The sequence below is a fragment of the Odontomachus brunneus genome, unplaced genomic scaffold, assembly GCF_010583005.1.
Source record: "Odontomachus brunneus isolate Ranch 3 - 2012 unplaced genomic scaffold, Obru_v1 Obru_scaffold_173, whole genome shotgun sequence".
NCBI lineage: Eukaryota > Metazoa > Arthropoda > Insecta > Hymenoptera > Formicidae > Odontomachus > Odontomachus brunneus.
Window position 1 is genome coordinate 209,499 of NW_022639623.1, and position 10,947 is coordinate 220,445.

The following is a 10,947-nucleotide window of genomic DNA, read 5'->3' on the forward strand; positions in this document are numbered from 1 at the left end:
TTTTATTTATTTCGTGAATAAATATCATTGTATCACTTATACTTATAACATACGTCTTACTACTGCGGATGACCATATTTCAGTACTTTGACCCTTTATATCTTGGGAAATATTAACTTTTGGAACTTGGTGCAATGATAACTTTTTATCAACATGGTGAAAACTAAACATAGTGAAATTTCAGCCAATTTGACCGAAAACCATTTTCCATAGGTTTTGTGCGGGGTCTTTTGTCGCATAATTTGTTATTTTTTATTAAATTCTCCGCGACAATTATTTCTGCAAGGAGAACTGTATTACAGCGCACACAGCAGTCGTTTAGATAAATTTTTGTCGAGATGTATAACTTTATTTTTTGTACTCATACTATGATACTATTATTAAGATCTTTGAAGTAGTTACTCTGACATTTTTCATACAGTCATTTATATAGTTTATATTCATTTTCTATTCTTTTATTATGTGCTTTCGTATAGCTCCTAATACAATGGCTATCGTATACTGACGAGCAAATTTAAATGTAATTGTAGAAATTGATAAAGCGAAATTTGGGAGATGAAAATATCACCATGGGCGTCTGATTACTGGCCAATAGTTATTTGGTGCTGTTGAACGACACAGTGGAAAAATGTTTGTTGTTCCTGTTGAACAACATTCCTCCCAAATACTTATATCAATAATACTTCGTCACATTGTACCAGGCAATATTATCTATAGTGACTGCTGGAGAGCATATACTGATTTGAAAAACTACAATTACATGCACCAAGTTGTAAATCACAACAAGCAAGTTTTAGATCCGCATATAGGAGTTATATGCGCATATAGGAGCATATTGCGCACCCGCAAAATATAGAGCATTTATGGCGTGATATTTGATATTGAATACCAAGATATGGAACTCGCAATTATCATTATATACATTATCTAAATGAATTTATATTTAAACAGCAATATCAATACTGTAAACGTATTGATGAATTTTTTTAAATTATGGCTTTCTTATATCTAATTAAAGATCATAATAAAGTACATAATGGTGAATAAATAAAATTTTTTTTACATAATTTCTTTGTGGAAAAGTAATAAATATAGAAAAATAGTACACGTATATGCGCATGCACGCACGCACGCACTCTATGTAATCTCTTATATCCAATAATTTCCGAAACTTTTTTGTTTATTATTTTTTAATAAATAACAAGCGCCACTTAAAACTTTTTAAACGTTGCTCAGGAAAAATTACATTGTTTAAGGGTTAAAAAGAAGCATTATTTATTAGTAAATTTTAATTTAAATTTTAGTTTTTATTTTTATCTAATTTGTTCAAATATCAATTTGCAGACCCAATAATATGGTGGATGTCTTATCTACGCGTCTCCAGGAGGTGTATGCCAAATGGGAGTCTAAGGCAGAAATAACGCGAAATGCAAAACCTACAACCACTCGATTTTCATTGGATGGTAACGAAGATATTTTTTATTTGTTTGTTTCATACATGACACGTTCATCACCAGTATCATATATGACACATCCGATCTCTAGTATCTCACATATGTGGCATCTCAGTCGATACAGTTATATATTTACTATATAATAATTATACTTCTTCCTGTATCACACATTATATAACATGAAAATTACTGCAATATTGTATTTATGTTATAATTTGCAATTAAATTATAATTTTACCTTTCCTTAGAAATATAATAGTATATACATGTTAAATATATGACTTTATAACACTCATGAATATTATAAGTATGTTATATTATTATTTCCATAACAGCTATGAAAACATAACACAGTCTGTTAATAATTAAATAAGACAATAAATGTATAATTAATATACATTCAAGATATATTTTCTCTGTAATACATGTTTTCATATTTTAATTTCTAATAAAATATATTTTAATTTTCAAAGTTATATATAGCAACGATGGAATGTGTCGACTGGACAGTTATACAGAAAAAGACTAAAATTACAAAAGTTATATAACTATTATAACATATTCGTCATATAACATACTCGTCATATATTTTTATTTTTCAAGTTATATAGCAGCAAATAAATATGTGGATTGTTATGTAGGAAAAATGGATTGATATGTAGTTGTGTAGAAAAAGATAGTAAAATTACAAAACAGTAATATAATTGTTATATAACTGTATATTACTGTATATTATATAACTGTAACATATTTATTATATACCTTTTTATTTGTAAGTTATATAAAAGTAATTGAATGTGTCGACTGGAATATTATTTGAAATACTCATTTGTCTATTTAATACATTTTACGTGTGCATAAGTGCAAATGTGCGCTATATTAAGCTACTAAAAATATAATATGAGTTGTAGTAACTTCTAATTTATAAACACGGTAACAGACATAACTTTAATTAAATAACTTTCTGTAAATAGCTATGAGATTTTTGAGATTTATTAAAGGATCGTTTAATTACTGTTCAAATTTTGGCCTTTTTCTTTGCCCCACAAGGACGAATAGTCATCTCCAATGTATTTTTGACTGATAAACACGAATCCGTTGTCTAAAGAAGTAGCGAAAAAAGCTTTTGGGCCTTTCTTTATTTTTTAATTTTTTCTTATGGTATATCACTAGTAATTTTCCTGATATTTAAAAAAAAGAGTTACACCTTAATATTTTCTTTATTGTGGAATTTACAGGCTATCATTTACAATCGACAATAATCATAGAATACCCTAAATAAAAGATGAATTAATATGTTAAATGTTTTTATTAATGCACAATATAATATAAGGTGTAGTAAAAAGAAACCCATTATTTTTCCAATAGATTGCTTTAGTAACATGTATCTTGCGTTGTATAAGTGCGATTGGTTTACGCTAGATGGCGTTAGAAAGATAAGATTTCGTACTAAAAACACTTCTCAGAGCTTTGTGATTATTTGACTCAGTCATTGTTTGAGCGCGCGTCAAAGATGGACACCAGCAAAGAGAAAATACGCCATATTTTACAGTTTTTCTTCGATGAAGGCGAAAACGCAAGCCAGGCGGCTGAAAATGTGAATAGTGTTTATGGTTTTGATACTGTAACAGCCAATCACGCGCAATTTTGGTTTCGTTGATTCCGTTCCGGTAATTTTGATGCCAAAGATGCACCACGCTCTGGAAGGCCAATTGTCGAAAATGTCGATAAAATAATGGAAATCGTCGAGTCCGACCGTCATGTAAGCACTGTTTCGAATACCCAGGAGCTAAACATTGCACAAAAAACCGTTTGGAACCACTTGAATACAAAAAGGCTGGATACAAAAAGAAGCTCGATGTATGGGTGCTACACGAGTTAACGCAAAAAAACCTCATGGACTGAATTTCCATCTGCGAATCGCTGCTGAATTGCAACAAAATCGACCCATTTCTGCAGCGGATAGTGACTGGTGATGAAAAGTGAGTCACTTACGACAACGTCAAGCGAAAACGGTCGTGGTTGAAACGTGGCGAGCCGGCGCAAACGGTGGCCAAGCCAGGATTGACGGTCAGGAAGGCTTTGCTGTGTGTTTGGTGGGATTGGCAGGGAATCATCCACTATGAGCTGCTCCCCTACGGCCAAACTTTTAATTCGGACCCGTACTGTCAACAATTGGACCGTCTGAAGGAATCAATCGCCCAGAAGCGGCCAGCTTTGGTCAATAAGAAAGGAATTGTGTTCCATCAGGACAACGCTAGGCCACACACATCGATAGTGACTCGCCGGGAGCTCCGGGAGCTTGGTTGGGAGGTTCTTATGCATCCCCCTTATAGTCCGAACCTGGCACCAAGTGATTACCACCTGTTCCTGTCTATCGCGAATGATTTTGCTGGTGAAAAATTCGCCTCAAGAGAAGCTTGTGAAAATCGAGTGTCCCAGTTTTTTGCCAATAGGGACAAGAGTTTCTATGAGAGAGGCATAATGGAATTACCTTCAAAATGGCAACAAGTTATCGAACAAAACAATAATTTTCAAAATTTAACCTAAATCGGATCATTCTAACTATGCTAAATAAAGCCTTCAATTTCATGCAAAAATAATGGATTTCCTTTTACTACACCTTATATAATATATATTAGGTGAAGTAAAAAGTTCTGAGCGTTTTCCGCTAGATGTCTTTAGTGAGCCATATCTCACGATGTATACATCGCATCGAGTCATACTATACGGTGATTTAAAGGTGACATTACGCTTCAAAAAAAGTTCTGTGACAGTTTTGTGTTTGGTCAAGCCAGTTGTGTGTTACAGCGTTCCAAAATGGAGGTAAAAAAAGAGAAAATTCGATACATTCTTCAGTACCACTACGACCAAGGTGAAAAGGCGGAGCAGGCGGCCAAAAAAATTTGTGCTGTTTATGGACCTAATATATTATCGAATGCAACAGCAAAGCGGTGGTTCCAACGATTCCGTTCTGGTAATATGGACGTCGAAGATGAGACACGCTGTGGTAGGCCAATCGTCGAAAATGTCGATATAATCATGGAAATCGTCGAGTCAGACCGGCATGTGAGCAATTATTCCATTGCCCAGGAACTGAAGATTAGCCAGAAAACCGTTTGGAACCATTTGCATAAGGCTGGTCTCAAGAAGAAGCTCGATGTATGGGTGCCACACGAATTGACGCAAAAGAACCTTTTGGACCGAATTGATGCCTGCGATTCTTTGCTGAAACGTAACGAAATCGACCCATTTTTGAAGCGGATGGTGACTGGTGATGAAAAATGGGTCACATACGAGAACAACAGCCGAAAAAGATCGTGGTCCAATCGCGGTGAGCCGGCCCAAACGATCGCCAAGCCCGGATTAACGGCCAAGAAGGTTTTGCTGTGTGTTTGGTGGGATTGGAAAGGAATCATCCACTATGAGCTGCTCCCATCGGGCCAAACACTCAATTCGGACCTCTACTGTCAACAACTGACCAGATTGAAGCAGGCGATCGACCAGAAGCGGCCAGAATTGGCCAATAGGAAGAGTGTTGTGTTCCATCAAGACAACGCCAGGCCGCACACATCATTAACGACGCGCCAGAAGCTCCGAGAGCTTGGATGGGAGGTTCTATTGCACCCGCCGTATAGTCCAGACTTGGCACCAAGCGATTATCACCTTTTCAAGCATTTGCAAAATTTTCTTGATGGTACAAAACTGACCTCAAGAGAGGCTTGTGAAAATGAGCTGGTCAAGTTTTTTACCAATAGGGACGAGGACTTCTTCAATCGCGGAATTATGAAATTGCCTTCAAAATGGACAAAAGTTATCGAACAAAACGACGCATATTTGATCGAAATCGGATAATCCTAACTATGTTAATTTCATCGTCGAAATAAAGCGAAAAAACGCTCAGAACTTTTTACCTAATATTATAATAATATATATTATAATAAAATATATATTATAATAAAACATATATTATAATAAAATATATATTATATTAAAACAAGATGCAAGCTTCTTCATTAATTTCTTGATTTATGCACTAGGCGTTTTGCCTGTTGTTTTCCGTACGACGTTAGCTGCTGTACGAAACAAGGATTTCACTAATGTTTATTTTTCAGTATGAGCGCAATATAGTGTGTGACCTATAGTCATTTTTATTTATGTCAGAGATTACACATTCCTACATCACATATATGAAAATCTTTTAAGTACTCGATTGCATTCTATGTAAAATATTAAAGTAAAAGTGAAAAAAACTGCTATTTTCGAGGATTTTTGAGAAGAAAACCCCTAACAGCACAAATGTCTAAATAACATGCGCGTATGTCTTGAGGATGTCCTGGGGATGTTTCTACGTTCTCCAGACATCTCTGGGACGTCCCCAGGACACCTTGTGCTGTTCGAGGAGTCAACTTCGACAAATATTTTCTTGTAATCAGAATTGAACTAACAAATGTTTATTATATTCGTAAACCTTATACACGTTACAGATTTACAAGGAGATGCCACAACCTGCTAAATTGATTTCTGAACGAGACATAGCACGTTCGCTAGCTGCGATGTTAAGCATCAACACCCTAATTGAGATTTGTTCAAATGGGCCTTTGTTTATGAGAAATTACAATATAAAGTTTGGATTGCGGGACTGTATCACGGATATGGCTAAGAATGCGACTGTCTTTCAACGAGGTGGCGTGGCTGAGCAGACTAAGGCTCCCACGTCGAAAATTTTTGAGCCGGCAGCGAGCGTTCAAAACCCGGCAACGAGTTATCCTTGTGCGGTGTTTTTTTTTTTTGTTTTTCTTACCTTAGAGCATGTAATTAATGTTTTTTGAATATGATACATTTGTTTTGCATATGTCTCGTTTTTATGCTATTAATCAGAAGTAATTAGGGAAGTGTCAGGCTTGTTTAACGCAAACACGAATATAGACACATTTTGCATTGCTTACAATGAAATATATATTTTAGTATATCACTTTCATATGAAAACATTGTATACAACATTGTCATATAATAAAACATTCTCATATAATAAAACATTTTCGTATAATAAAACATTGTCATATAATAAAACATTATCGTATAATAAAACACTGTTATATAATAAAACATTGTCGTATAATAAAACTTTATCGTATAATAAAACACTGTCATATAATAAAACATTGTCGTATAATAAAACACTGTTATATAATAAAACATTGTCATATAATAAAACTTATACGCTATAAATACTTACATTGAAATATACAACGAAATATTTCGCAATGACGACAATAAGCCGACATGTAATTTACAAATAATACCACCTAAGTGTACACTAATCTGTCAGCCATGCGACGTTTATTTTTATAGGCAGGTAAAAATTCTTATCAAGCGGATACATGATTGTCCATTTTTACTTGCAGGCAGCCAAAGTATTAATTTGAACACTCGTGCTGATGCGATTTGTATACAATCGCTCACGCACTATGTATTATCAGCACTATGTATTATCAAATTTATGTTGCAATATGCGTGGTATGCGTTAAATTTAGTTGAAACTCGCAATATCTTTTATAATGTTAACCAAATTTGTTTTCCAGCTAATATATATAGTCAGCGTTGTATTTGTGCACATAATAATGCATTCATTGCATGCAGTTGGTGCAAACATTTGTTATGTTTTAATTGTTTTTATACAGAATTCCATCCGCAATATTGTGAAAAAATGAAAGATATTTATAGCGTATAAGTTTTATTATATGACAATGTTTTATTATATAACAGTGTTTTATTATACGATAATGTTTTATTATACGATAATGTTTTATTATATGACGGTGTTTTATTATACGATAATGTTTTATTATACGACAATGTTTTATTATATGACACTGTTTTATTATACGACAATGTTTTATTATACGAAAATGTTTTATTATATGAGAATGTTTTATTATATGACAATGTTGTATACAATGTTTTCATATGAAAGTGATATACTAAAATATATATTTCATTGTAAGCAATGCAAAATATGTGTCTATATTCGTGTTTGCGTTAAACAAGCCTGACACTTCCTTAATTACCTCTGATTAATAGCATAAAAACGAGACATGTGCAAAACAAATGTATCATATTCGAAAAACATTAATTACATGCTCTAAGGTAAGAAAAACAAAAAAAAAACATCACACAAAGATAACTCGTCGTCGGATTTTGAACGCTCGCTGCCGGCTCAAAAATTTTCGACGTGAGAGCCTCAGTCTGCTCAGCCACGCCACCTCGTTGAAAGACAATCGCATTTTTAACCATATCCGTGATACAGTCCCACAATCCAAACTTTATATTGTAATTTCTCATAAACAAAGACCCATTTGCACAAATCTCAATTAAGGTGTTGATGCTTAACATCGTAGCTAGCGAACGTGCTATGTCTCGTTCAGAAATCGATTTAGCAGGTTGTGGCATCTTCTTGTTAGAAAAAAATAAAACTTAATCTCTATCACTCATTTTATAAAATAATGTCGACGTGGGCCAATTTCCGATCTTTTCGCCATCCCTTCTTTGGCTATCACGTTACAATTTTGAAATAAATAAGACAAAAATGAACTAGAAATGATTTTAAGAAACTATATAATATTATATAGCGATATACCAAGAACATTTTTTTTATCTTATTAATGTAATATTTTCACTTAAAATATCGTTTTATGCATAATTTTTAAGATTTTTTTTAAATGAAATTATAAAATATTCTTTATTTTTCATACAAATTTATTCGTTCTTTATTTTTTATACAAATATTTATGCTTTAAATACTCTCTAAATTTCTTGGAATAAAGTTTCACTTTAAACGAATAAATATTTAATCCAAGCGATAATGAAAATACTGTCATTCTGAATGGAGTGACATTCAAAACCTTACAACTTTTAAATTTATTTAACATTTAGCAATAAGACCACATAGATTTTTCATTAATGCTACATAGAATTACCATTGAAAGTTTTATTGAAATTTGGCATTAAAGTAACTTAGGTTACTTAGTAATTAAAAATTTTATCTGTGGATGCGTATGTGTTAATAAATGTTAGCATGTATTCAAACAAATTTGCTTTAATTAAGTTTTCTTAATTGACTAAGTCTGAAATATATATCGACAGGTCTTCGGAGAGCTGGGGAACACTTCCAGAGAAGAAAAATTCAGGAAAAGGAAGAAATGCGGAAGTTCCGCGAGAGTTCATTGTTCGATATCAAAGAGAACGCATTCTCTATGACTTTAATCGGAAGAAGCCCGTTTTCACGCCGTTGCTGTTATAACTGCACACCGGTTTCTAGAGTGAGTTTTTCTCTGTATTTGTGTTGTCGGGTTTATTATTGGCTATTTTCGATTGGTTTTTCATCAGTTTAATAACAAACCGAAAATTCATGATTAACTAACTCGGTGTTCATCATCAATCTAGCATTTCATATAATTTCGCACGTAAACATAATCTTAAAAAACAACAGTGTCTCGCGCCAAGTGTACGCATGAAGCGACGAGAGTGACGAAACTGGTCGTCTATACGCGATGCGTCTAATTGACTACAGACTCTTGTTCGTATCGCTATAATGTGTAAACCAATAGATTTCTGGTTAGACTCAATTAATTATTTCAAAGTTTTCCGTAAAAGAACATTTTCTTTTTTTACCTTGCTTTACAAAAATACAAAAAGAATTTATATATTGTGCGTAAATTCTTCCTTCCGAATTTACTAAGTTTTAAGAAATTATTTTTGTCGTCTGCAATGTTAATTTGTTTTTTATTCTGTATTATGACGCTACGTAGCAAATAGTGAAAGATTGGATAAAGAGAGAAAAAAAAATGAATGAGCAAGTAAGTGCGCAAGTGAGTGAACAAGAGAAAATGGGACGGGGCAGGTGAGAACAACAGAGAAGAGGAAGATAAAAAATATAATAATGCAGATAAATTGAGTAGATCTTACATATACTAATTATTATACATATATTAATAATATTATTTATAGTATTAAAAAACACAATTTTATATTTACATATCTCTTTTTTTATTAAAGTGTTAAGCACACGCCCTGTCTGCATTCTTTCAAGAACTGCTTTCCTTTCAGTTAAAGATAAATATTTAAATTATCTAAATGTAAATAATCAAGAAATGTTTAAATTTAACATTGATTATAAGGTACTTAATATGATATATCCGCATACAATATAATCTTATTTTAGAAAAGTAAGAAAACACGCATTCCTTTATTCAAATAAAGCCACACAAAGAAAAAGAATTACATAACAGGATTATATAATTATATATAAGAGGATAAAGAATATTCTTTCAAAATATTTTTGTTGATATACAGTGTCCCATTTTTAATGCCCCGGCAAAAATCTAAAAAAATATGGAAGATATGGAAAAATCTTTTAAACAAAAGTTATATGGTTCGATAGTGGACATAAGAATTGGTTTGACCTTGTGTTGAGCCGCCAAGCAGGTCGAGGTCAACTTTTTTTTAAATAGAAACATATATTTTTTATTACGGAATTTTATACTACGTAGGAAACAAACAACTTTTGTTTGAAAACAATTTTTATACGACCTCTATTTTTTAAAATATTTACGGAAATATCTACAAAATTATTGGTTTCAATAATTTTTTACTCAAATTTTATCAACTTTATCGAAAAATAGTAAGAGATAAAAATTATCTATTTTCTTCTCATAGAGCTCTAAAAATTTTTTCAGAATTTTTAAAAAATTTTGTAGTACTTCAAGAAAATACAAAAAATGCAGTACTAAAAAGTTAATTAAAAAATTCTGAAAAAATGTTCAGAGCTCTATGAGAAGAAAATAAATAATTTTTATCTCTTGCTATTTTTTGGTGAAGTTAATAGAATTCGAGTACAAAATTATTGAAACCAATAATTTTGTAAATATTTCCGTAAATATTTTAGAAAGTAGTAAATATTTTAGAGTCGTATAAAAAATTTGTTTAAACAAAAATTGTTAGTTTCTGTACGTAAAATAAAATTCCGTAATAAAAAATATATGTTTCTATTTAAAAAAGCACAGTTAACCTCGACCTTGTTTTTTTTTTTTTTTTTGTTAAGGCAGAGGAAATGCATTACGCACACCCCAGGGAACGCGGGAGTTTCCCAGGAGTAGTGTGGGATTCCCTCCCCCCCGGCACTAACCACCGAGGGAGGCCTAACCACTAAAATCTTTGCCGGGACCCTAGCGGCTACTACGATGGCATCCCGGGAACCGCTTGTGCATAACTTCCGGGACGCCCTCAGCCGCAGGGTGGGTCGTAGTCCGACCCGTCCTCTTCCTGGGCCGGGGGAAAAACTATAAACCCCCGGCCTAATCCTTCCTATATATTTGTGGCTAAACGTGGGACCTTCCGTCCAGCCACCCTATCCCTGTTGAGGTATCAGAGGCCAGGTCTTCTCCCGCAATGACCCCGTCAACTCCACTGGACCCGACCGTGGCTTACGGGG

The 10,947-nt window shown here is 33.1% G+C and overlaps 1 protein-coding gene across 2 annotated transcripts in view; it reads left to right on the forward strand.

Annotated features, from left to right (window-relative positions):
* Positions 1–10,947, forward strand: part of LOC116851363 (glycerol-3-phosphate acyltransferase 1, mitochondrial) — a 181,163-nt gene that overhangs the window by 88,612 nt on the left and 81,604 nt on the right. For both annotated transcript variants that reach the window (XM_032830695.1, XM_032830694.1), the window contains exons 2-3: positions 1,345–1,463; positions 8,601–8,776. In XM_032830695.1, the coding sequence (XP_032686586.1) occupies positions 1,355–1,463; positions 8,601–8,776 (285 nt within the window). In that variant the 5' untranslated portion in view covers positions 1,345–1,354. The remainder of the gene's footprint in view (positions 1–1,344; positions 1,464–8,600; positions 8,777–10,947) is intronic.